Consider the following 12,006-nt stretch of genomic DNA (forward strand, 5'->3'; position numbering starts at 1 on the left):
CTAAATATCTCAATCCCCACACTCACAATAACACAGGAAAAACTCAAAACATAAGGAGTGCAAAGGAGGTGCATTGATTCATTTGAGTGAACCTACGCTCACCCTCACTACTGCAGTTTGCAGGCTACAAATCCTGGGTTTGAGATTCATCCCCATGCAGTGCTAGACTGACAGTAATCGTAATGTATAAAGTGAATGTCCATTATTTTCATGCTCAGTAAAATTGTAGCCTGTGTTATGTTAAGCGATTACCTGTTTGTTAATTTTTTCAAACATGGTAATTTACTTACCAATATACTATCCTACCCCCTATTAACCAGTGGTTCAATGCAACATTGCTGGGCAGATCCCTTACCATCTGTCGGAGTAGGGAAGCTCCAGCTGGGGTTTGAAAGGCTTGATCTGCTGCTCCTTGATGACATGGTTGAGGACCTCCCGGTCGGACAGATGGGAATAGGGCTGAGCTCCATTCTCAAACAGCTCCCACAGTGTCACCCCAAGAGCCCTGAACACAGAACCATCAGCACTGATTAATGTTCCTCCATATCCTCGGGTGTGACAACACTGCAGAAGCATGTTCCAATGAGGAAATTACTGTTTTCGAGCAAGAAAGACCAACGACTGTGAACCAGTTATAGAAAGCCTTACAAGATATTCACATTCTTCTAATGCAGGGCTCTATGTGTAGATTCATAGTTCATTTAAAATGTTGACATGAAATGTGTTTTGAACATGGCATACATATTGAGAAATGCCTGTTGACTACCAATAAAAAATCAGATGTGCTGAACACCCAGTCTTTTAAAACAATAGTTCTTTCCTTACACTGTAATGTTTGAACAAGTGTACTACTCAGCGTGGTGGAGGTCAGTACTCACCACACGTTACTGTGTTTGGTCTGCTCCGTGGTGACGACTCCCCCATAGCGTTCCCCCACCAGCTCAGGAGCCAACCAGCGAAGAGGGGCAAACACATCGTCCTCCGTGACGATGTAATCTTCCTAGTGTGTCATGTTGAAGCGGTAGTGTTTAATAGTATGATCTGTTTCTTGTATATTACTTTTACTTTGAACTGCCTACTACGTGGTTACTAGGGATCACTGGAACCACAAGTTGGTATGACACACACACACACACACACACACACACTGACCTTATATCGCATGCATTGAATTCAGACAGAGAAATGGATATAGCTCCAGTATTAAATGAATGGAACCAAAATAATCACTTACAGCTCTTATGCAATGTGTCAAGTTATAGTGCCATAGGGGGAAGGGAACATTGACCAAGATTTAAGATTTCTTCCCCCGCAACAACAACTCCAGAAAGACACCATAGCAAGGCCCAGAAGTATTTAAAAAAGGACTGTTGAAAATCAGCCCCTTAATCTGAAAGTCATGAATGGGAATGATTATGGGGCATTTCTATGACATTTACATTTAGCAGACGCCTCATCCAGGTGACTTACTATACATTTGTCATCAGAAAGTGAAAAAATGTATCGCTGTCGGTGCAGTAAGGATGTTCAAAGAACCAAGTGCAAAGCACAACACAGATAGCTAAGATAACATGCTACATAACTAAGTACTATAACCATGAAAGGTATGTGCTTACTTTGTATCGGTGTGGTCCGATCCCATAGTCTCCCACTTTAACAGTCAAATCCACAGTCAAATAACAGTTCCTCAGGGCCATATCACTAGAGAAGGAAAAATGGAGAAAAGCAAAAGAAATTATATACACACAATATATATATATATATAAAAAAACATTTGAGAGATTAAAATTGGAAGAGAAGTTAGTAATCAAACAACTTGGCCCAGACAGACCAGACATAAACATTATCCAAAAACGAAGGATAGGGGGAAAACTTACAACTTATATATACACACACACACACACGTACGTATATATATATATATATATTTAGACACACACACACACACACACACACACACACATTGAAACTTGAAAAGCAGAGAGCTCTGTTTCCACTTTAACACATTCAGCATCAGGATGAAGCTCCATTAGGAGTGTCTGGCAGAATGTTCTTGGGCCTTGGGATGAACATCCAGCAGAGGGCATCAGAGAGGACCCCAGGCCTCTTGTGAAGAAGGCTGTTCGGGGACATATGGCTCACTCCAACGCCCCCCTCTGCCCATCAGCATGAGTTCCAAGACTGTGTCTCCCTTGCCCCCACCTCCCACACACAAACCCACACACCAATGCATATCCACACACTCTGCTGACACTACTTGCTGTCCACTCACACACACATCTAGCCCCTCGTCAGCAGGCAAGCAGGCTGAAACCCTTGCAAGATAAATTGAGGGATATTTTAAACTCCTCAGTCGACCAGTCCTTTGGCAGAAAAGTCGGCCTACAGTAACACTGGCTGTAAACTGAGCCAATCAGAGCACAGTGTTTTATAGCCCAAGGAAGATGAGAACTGTGATGAAGTGAACACCTTGTAAAAAGAAATTCCACCATTGTAATTTGCATACGATTTTGATGTTCAAGAAGAAGTGGATACAGAAATCTTTATTAGAAATACTTACTGATAGTTTGGCATGAGCCCCTGAAAAGTTGTATGGTTAATAACTAGTACAAGTACTACTCATGAGAACTAATCTATTTTTTATCCTGCTTTATTGTAAACAGGAAGTATTGTGACTTTATTCTCACTAATTAATATTGCCTTCTCGTCTTCTCATGTGTGCTGCTGTTACAACTGAATTTCCCCTTTGGGATTAATAAATAAATAAATCCTTATTATCATCACTTGATTAAATCCAATACATTTCACAGAAATATATCCCAAAGTGTCATTCAGCCCATGCCCAGCTCATACTGGAGGTATTACAGGATGTTCACTCCATCTCAGTGCAGAGTAAGATGTAAGCCAGCCCCGTATTAAGGGATTCCATGTTTAACATACAGAACCCCTGCTGTTTCGTCCATGTCAAACTATCTACAAACATTGTTTGTGGAAAGCTGAATGGTATTGAAATCAAAGTGAAATAATAAAAACTGGCACATGCAGTAGTTTAATGCAGTGGTTAACACCCACGGCACTTTTCTGAAGTTGTAAAAAATTTGAATTATGTATAAAGAAAAGTTTGATATGTGGCTATCGCTTTACACGCAAAGGGCAGTATCATCAGATCTCTCTGTGGAAGAGGACAGTCGATACGGTGGCAATGCGAGAGAGACGTGTAATTGGAGCCCCCCTGGGCTTATTCCAAGCACGCACAACAGAGTTGATGAGTTGAATGTTGTGTGGTGGTCCAAAGTCTGTGTTCCCAACAACCACCAGCACCACCATTCCCACCCACCTCCCAATCATTCGGCAAAGAGCCACATATCACCACTCACTTGGAGTAACAATTAAAATGAAACGGAGGAGCCCTGCGTTCGAACGGCAAGCCCTTTTTAGAGAACATTGATCCTCACAGGACATGATTGGATGTGCTCGGACAAGGTAAACGTTGGGGTGACTCTATGCCTTTCAGAAACGTCGGAGGATCACAAAGGATATTAAATTAATGTGAATTACGGCCAAAATATATTATATTATACAGACAAAATAAAGTTACAGCTGTTCTATCAACAGGCCTTTCAATATAAAATAATTTAAACAACTAAATAAATGTGTGCGATTCATGCTCAAAATGTTTCCCAGGATCACATTTAAAAAGGCTTTCTGTCCACAAACATGGCTGGTTTGGTAGAGCCCTGCAAAAAGAATGACTACCAAATATTTCATATAAAGAGGAAGACAGAAATGCCATCTTAACCAGCAAAGTTAACACAACTGGTTGCCTAGCAGTACCAAAACTGCCCTTAAAGCACTAACAAAAGTATTTGCAAGGTTGGCATTAGAGCTCGCTGTTTTAAAGTGCTACCTATGCAGGAAGTTGTGTTTGTGAAGGTGTGTGACTCCGGCAGCAATTTCACAGGCCATCCTCTGTAGCTCCAGTAGCTCAGCATTTCTGAACATCCAATCCTGCTGAGACACATAGGCCCGCAGATCTCCCTGGGAAAAGAAAAGCACACGGAACAAAACATTGATCATTACAAATAAAATGGAAACAACTACGACAGTCTCAACCGTTGTCCTGTTGTTGTTCTGATGAAATTCACTGGTGTATTTTGCTAGTTCGGCCACAGGGAGGCGGTGATTGCACCACTTACTCCATCCTCAGAGAGCTTCGCCTTCCTGCTGATGTGGGGGCGGACCAAATAAGGCTAGGGCTGTTTAATAGGGCCCTGTGCTGTGTCACAGCAATTTATAAATACAGTCACCCAGCTCTCTGGTTGGTGGACTCCAACCCCGACTCTCTGATCAGTCGGGTTTCTTGGACCCCGATGGGAAAGGCCCAAAGGAACTGGGCATCCCATGGAAGGAGATTAACATGGTAAATGTAATCAATTCAGCACCACCCAAATTAATCTGCAAAGAGACCTGCTTCCACCGAGGGAATTTGGTTAAGATTTTAATCTTCGATTTGCGCATCCTAAAGGGTGCAATGGGAAGTTGACAGAAGAGGGGGGGGAACAGAGAAAAAGATTTTTCTACTGGTTAGGCTCAGCTTGTGTTGAAAGACACTCTGGAGTTAGTTGGTCCGGCAACAAGCTCAGCCGAGCCCCGGCTTGGGCATCTCGTTGGGCACTGCTGATTACAATCTACAAATGAATATTGAATATAGTGTATAGTGTAATTACATCCAGATCGTGGCCAAGGTGTTATCGTGCTGCGGGGCATTTTTCTCAAGCATGCGTAAAGAATCCTAATCATTATCGTTGTTGTAACAGGCAAAGACATTTTTCACACTTTAAAGGGCTCATCTCATACCAATGGGGGGAGAGGGGTAAAGCCACGTATTCCCTGGTTGCAATCATAATTGTGTTCCACACAAAGGCTAAAGCGGGAGCTCTCCCCTGGCACCCCTTGCTAGAGAACTTCCTCGGGGGAGTACACTGGCAAAAACATGCCATCTGAAAACCACACAAAGTAGGTCACAGAATACCACAGCCATATTCTGTTTGAGTGTTGAGCTGCATGACTCGAATGTTTTAAGTGTGTGATGCACATGCAAAATATAGTGTAAGCATCCATTTTCAAAGAAGTCACTTTTCGTTGAGCTATGCAATTGCAAGGAGCTTAGATGCCAGTGGCCTCACGTGAGAACTATAGCTCTTGTTCCAGACACTAGATTGATAACCCTTATGGCATGTTTCCACCGGAGGGTGCGGTTCGGTTCGCAAAGGTGCGGCACGGATCGCGTTTCCACGGCCTAAAGTGGGCGCGACCCGGACTGAGCCGTACGGGTCTCGCAGTACTCCTCCGTTGGGGTACTGAGACTCCATAAAGGGTGCCAGCATGTTTGAGCTACACACATCCCTATGTCACACTTCTGGGCGACATGGGGATAAAAACAAACAAACAGTACCCTCGAGGTATTATTCTGGACAATGGACAAGTCGCGCAAAACTTTAACTTGGGCGATCAAGGAGGTGGAGACGTTTATCTGCAATCTTGGGGAGGAAGACGTGCAGAGGGAGCTTGATGGTACAGTTTTTATTGAGCAGGCAAACTGAATTATATGAATTCATTAATATATTGCAGCCGAACTGAACCGCACCCTCCGGAGAAAATGCGCCATTATACAGGTCCGACAGTCACACACAGGCCACTCTTGCAAAGGTCCATCACGGAAGAGCCATCTTGATACAATTGTAAATGGTACTTCTGTTGTCTTCATTTCCTTTAATGACTCCCCAGCAGCCGACTTAGTAAACCTATGTGCCGTCACGGGTTGTAAATCAAAAGCGGTACCAAAATAATCGTAAAAAGCGGCAGGGTCTTGTGTGTGCGTGATTGGTGTCCATTCCCTAATGGCATGTCTGTCCCAACCACCACATGAGTAATGTAAAGATAGCAAAGGACTGCACTGTGGTTTGAGTTTAACGTTTAAGACTAAGGTTGGTTAAAAATCATGTTTCATAACTAAAGATATAACTAAAGATTCATAACTAAAGTAAATTTACTGTGTGCAGTAAATACTGTGTGTATAAAATATCTTATAACTATAATAGCAGGCCTGTCGCACCAGTTACTCAAGTTGGTCAGTGCGCATGTGCCAAGCAGCCTGCAGCACACACACACAGCATACGCAAATGCATACATGCATGCAAATACACACTGCATACACACACAAACACGTCAAGACAAAGGCAGCAACACACACACACCGCACGTCAAGACAAAGGCAGCGAACCACTCGCCCAGGTAAGACGTTATGTTTTTAAACATAACGGCTCCACCATCGACCCACGCGCAGGTAATAACAAACACACACGCGCACACACATCGCAGCGACACTCACCCAGGTAAGACGTTATGTTTTTAAACAACGGCTCTGCCATCGACAGACGCACAGGTAAGAACGCACACGCACACACCACAACGACACTCGCCCAGGTAAGACGTTAAGAAAATGATCAAGTTGGACTGTTCCTGCCCCAAAGTGTGTTTGCACATGGCCAGCTCTACACTGCCTTTATCAGAGGCAGGCATGTCAGAGGTGTAATGTTGTTTGTTGGTGACCAAAAGGACGGCCTGACAGACAACATTGTGTATTCAGAACTGCTCTAATTGCACTGTGGCTGACGAAAAAGTGATACATATTACCCTGTGAAATTTTTTGCAATACAATGTAACCAGTTCACTTCACTGTGTGGTTGGGTCTACTTATTTATTTTGTTCTTTTATCTCGCACTTCATTTCTTGGTACCCTGAGAGGAGTTGCTATAGATTACATTGTACATATGTGTAATGACAATCAATGTATTCTGAATCAAACTCATGACCCAGTAGAGGTTGAGCGCCCGCGGAAACTCTAGTTGTCTTAATGGGGGCTTCACCAGAACACAATAAAGCTTAAAAGATTTGAGCTAAATGTCATTAAATGTCCTCCATGACAACTAAACACAATATCCTTTCAACATGTATTTACAGTGAATGTGTGTAACAACTGTCCTTGTTAACTCATATTTAATTTGTTTCAATGAGACCAGGGGAGAACGAGCTAAATCTGCCCATCTAGCCTATAGCTTATCAGAAAGGACAGGGGCCAGAAAAGGACAACTCCACCCACAAGGTAAATGTAGTGGTCACCATCTTATGGGCACAACATGGTTCACAATGCTTAATTTAGTAAATACCATGGTAATGGCTTGAAGAACCACCTCGCATTTATACTGTATAGGCCATACTTGAAACTGATGCATCCACCATTTTCAAGAAGACCCACATCATGATCAGAGGGAGTTTGATGCGGCGGCCCTACATTGGGGACTGTCAATCATGGTACAGTGCATGGCCGTGACCCCAGCTCCAGTTGCTTGCTGTATTCTGGTGTCGAAAATGTTTGAAGGCAAACAAAAACACAATCAATCACTGAGCTGTCACAGCTAGCATTGCAAGACGCCAGCTTTGGTGAGCTAGCACCACACACTTGGTAGTCTCACGTTTCCACAACTATTTTGTGTATGACCTCTATGGTGTCATTCATGTCAGATTGATAAATGAGAGGGCACTTCTTTTATGGCATAACTGTTTCAGTATTTAAATTAGGTAATTGGGAACCAGGCTTAATAGTCGTATGTTCCACAAGACTAGAATCCTGGTACACACAAGCATATATACAACGTTTTATGTAACTTTCAAGATGACTTGCAGAAGCCACCAGCAAACATGCCAAGCAACCAGCAAACAGCTGGCAACAGCCCCGTCTACTAGTCTAATAAAAACTGCGATGCCTGGTGAGCTGTGCAATATTGGAACATGCCAAAAGACAACACACCAGTTAGAGTGGAAGACAATGTGGAGACCTGCTTGGCAGTATCAGAGGATTCCTGGACCATGTCTTGGGTCCCCGAAGACATGTGGAGGACTAAGGGCCCAGGTGTGATTTGTTGTCAGCTGGATAATGAAATGATAGGGCTTAGCAGCTCTGCAGGTTTTGCTGGTCCATGCTGCTTTTGGCTTGGGAATATCCTCGCCTGTGTCTGCTAGCCAATTTCAAGCTTTGGATATTCGTAAGGTTTCCTACCAAATATCTGAATTTTTGGTGAAGAAAAAAAACAAAGAAAAAAAAGTCCATTCATAGCCCCGTCTTTCATTGCCTGTATATGCAGCAGGCGGAGGCCACTGCTGCAGAATGAAGTTTTTAAATGATCATTTTCTAAATTTGATAAATGATTTTATTAATCCAATTAACACAAAATAGCTAAACAAAATTTTCACTTCAGATGCTTTCAGATTCGCTCATCAGTCCAAGTTTGACTTGGTAACGGCTGAGCTTCAATGCAGCCTAAAAGTTTCTAAACACAGTTTCCAAAGTATGAGAGTAGGCCTACTTACAATTATCCCAAAGCAAATAGGTGGATTGCAAGGATTGCAAGGTTTTGACATTTCACGGCAGGAGTAGCGCTATTTACCCGGTGATGAATCACACAGATACTATTGTGGGGGACGGATGCCATAAAAGGAAAGCAATCACTACCATGTCTATTCATGTTATTTAATACAGAATATATTATTATTAACAGGCAGAGTTTTTTGGTGTCTTTTGGAATTGTTTGAACATTGAAATATCTGCTAAATATGTTCATTATAAAAACCTTTCTAAAACAATTATCGCCCTGATGGCGGGCAGAGTAAATGGCTAGCGAATCCTAACCCTACCGGAATATTCTAATAATGTTTGAATATCCGAAACTAACAAAAAAAATATTTAGCCATTGTTATGACTGAAGCATTGACGTGAAGCATTATCCAACGTTTAACATTGGTGCCCTTACATGTATATTTTATCACTGGGAAATTCAGACATTGACCTTCTACACATATAGTCTTGGGTGTTTGCGCTGTACAGCTCAATAACGATTCAATTGGGTACATATTAAAATCTAAGTGGTTAGTCTTAACAAATATTTTCTTATTCTTTTCTCTTACTACTTCCACAAAAATACAAGTCACATTCAAGTCGGGGTAAGGTCAATGTACAATAGGTTGGAACTTCTGTGAAATCTGGTCGAGGATCTCGTAAAAGTTTGATTGAGATTTAAAAAAAAAAGAGCATTGAAGAAGACCTACGTCACGTTATAATAAAACATTTCTGCAGTATCCAGCATCTGATTTTACAGTCAGTAAAACTGTGCAACTGTACGACATTGCTTTCTACTTTCTTGGACCTTCAAACATTAATTTAAAACCCGTCTCTTTAAACTTAGTCAATCATTAAGTGGTTTAAATTCAGACAAGCACAACATAAACCTTTAATCCAACTTGATTGTAAAAGGAGTTCATAATGTTTAATGCATTTTTTCTTTTTCAGCATACCAAGAGGTGTTCACTTGCTAAGGGGGCCGTCCCCCTTGATTGATGAGCCTTGTATTGATAGAACTGGCCCTTGCCATTCAAATTCACAAACACAGCAACTGGGAGTGCGTAAATGGAGCCTGCTGCTTTACTGGGGCAAAACGGGAATGTGAGAAGTCCTAAGATGGGTATGTTCTTTAGGGGGAGACGGGGAAGGAGAGAAGGGGGAAAGGGAAGGGGGTCCCCAGCACCCATGCACTAAGAATAGATCAAGAAAAATAGAAAATAAATTAGGTGGTGTGCTGGAGCCCAGTGACAGGAGGGCAAGAAGTGGTTATCTCAAATAGTTGGGATGAATGAAAATAAGACAATCTAAATTTGGATGTGGTCTAAAGTTCTAAAGAGCAGGGGCCGGATTGACAAAGCATTATGGAAAAAAAAGTTCTTAAGTAGCACTTTTTTCTCAACTGTGTTAAGACAAAATTTAAGAAGATTTGATATTAATGAAGAAATTCTTACTTTTACTTTTTTTTTTTTCCTCAAGAGAGTATTTAAGAGCAAACAAGATTCTTTAAGTCAAAGTTCTTGAATTTCTTCTCAAATTTCTTCACAACTTTAAGATAACCCTCCAACAATCTTAAAAGAGCTGCAGTGAAAAGCTAAGTCTTTGCTTAAACATATCTATATGACATTAATATGAATTCATTAATATATTGCTTAAACCAAGACTGTATGTTAACCAATGTTGTTCATTTACGCTTGTCATACTAGTTTTTGTATATCAAATAAAGCCTATTTTGACAATTGAAAATGAAATTGGCCTAAACTCTGTCAGTAACTAGTAGGCCTATAGATAATACCAGAGTGTGTTGAGATTAGTACTGCTGCGCTTATCACTGTTGCCGGTGTTTTTTTTTTTAATCCAACGTTATAGTTGCGCAATCTTAATTTTTCAAAGTAGGTTAACAATCTAAGAACTTCTTAAGTTAGAAAATAAAGAAGGTCATAAGACAATCTACAATTCTTAAGAAATAAATTGTGAATAGCGTTTAAGATTCTTAGGAACTCCTTATATTTTTTCTTAAGAATCTTAAGTTTATCTTAAGAAAATGTTAGTGAATCTGGACCCAGGTGAGCTTAGAGGGACCTCCACCTTTGACCTTTTGAACACCAAACAAGCAGGTGTCGATTATCAATTAATAATCTATGACAACCGAGCAATATGCAAAAAAAACACGGTGGGTTGTATGGTTTAATGGACAGATCAGAGTCCTGCACGGGTTCGGGTAACCAAGGGCACCGGACAGGTGACCCGCACAATTTGAATGAAACGGGTGAAAAATAATGTCCTGTGCCGAACATGGGTGCAGATCGGGTCAGACACCTGAAGAGCATGGGTCGGGCGCGGGTTTTATTATTGCCATTTTCAAGGAGTCGCGTGCAAATAAAAAAAGTATTCGTGACACATCTACAAAATATGCCTGCATTTCAAAATGAGGAGGGCAGTGCCTGAGCAGTGCCCCCGGCCCGCTGCCCCCACCCGAGAAGTAAGCTTGAGTGTCAGTGGACTATCGGACGTAGAGGATTCCTGTTATGAGGCTCCTCAGTAACGGGACGAAGTTGCAGCTTACATTGATTATAAAACACCTAAAGATGACTCTTTTGATGTGTTATCGTGGTGGGAAGAGCAAGTCGTTCATTTCCAAATATTGCTCAGATTGCCGGATTTATCCTCGCCATCATTGCATCCAGCGCAGGAAGTGAGTGAGCCTTCTCCGGTGCTGGATATGTTATTCAGGAGCGGAGGAGTCAACTAAAACCCTAAAAAGTGGATGATGTGGTTTTTTTGCACCGTAATCTTAAGCACCATTCCAAACACCTGATAGTGTTATTCCCCGGCGTTCCATCTAATGTGTCTAATCTTCCTTTGGGTGCGGGTCGGGCGTCGGTATCCATTTATAGTGGGTTGGCTTGGTTGTGGAAAAACGGGTCGGATGCGGTTTTAAGTATGGCGGGTACGGGTTTGAAAATAAGACCCCAGACACCATGGTGCTTGTAAGAGCAAAAGGAAGAATGACATTATTATTATTATTATTATTATTATTATTATTATTATTATTATTATTATTATTATTATTATTATTATATAGAGATATGTCACTGCTGGTTATTCAGGTTTATCCCTTACAACCTAACATTTGTAAAACATTATGGGATTGGAGAATGACGTGATTATAAAAATGTTTTGGGAACAACTGATTATATGTACCTACCTATACCTAAGGAACCAATAACTAGGAATGCAATTAACTGGTTATGGTTTTATCCTAACCCTATCGAGAGAGATATTTATATCTCAAACTATGAAAAAGTAAAACATATATATAGAATAATAAATATATGAGGGACCCTTACCATCTCACAGTATTCAAAGACCAGCAGGAAGGGAATAGCTTCCACACACTGTCCCAAGCATTGTAGGATGTTTGGGTGCTGCAGCACTCTGCAAACACAATTTTTTTTTATTAGTCACTTCAGTGGTTTAGAAAGAAATGTATGACTTGATAATGGTAAAATCAATGTAATGTCCTTCGGTAAAGACAAAGGGCGCTACTA

General features: G+C 41.4%; 1 protein-coding gene across 1 annotated transcript in view; it reads right to left on the reverse strand.

The window, feature by feature from the left end:
• The window catches only part of lmtk2 (lemur tyrosine kinase 2), a 31,452-nt gene that overhangs the window by 4,662 nt on the left and 14,784 nt on the right, over positions 1-12,006 (reverse strand). The window contains exons 6-10 of the mRNA XM_079746621.1: positions 11,806-11,893; positions 3,908-4,038; positions 1,617-1,701; positions 879-1,000; positions 356-505 (exon numbers count right to left, since the gene is read on the reverse strand). Coding sequence (XP_079602747.1) covers positions 356-505; positions 879-1,000; positions 1,617-1,701; positions 3,908-4,038; positions 11,806-11,893 — 576 coding nt within the window. The remainder of the gene's footprint in view (positions 1-355; positions 506-878; positions 1,001-1,616; positions 1,702-3,907; positions 4,039-11,805; positions 11,894-12,006) is intronic.

Source organism: Pollachius pollachius (assembly GCF_949987615.1).
Source record: "Pollachius pollachius genome assembly, chromosome: 11".
NCBI lineage: Eukaryota > Metazoa > Chordata > Actinopteri > Gadiformes > Gadidae > Pollachius > Pollachius pollachius.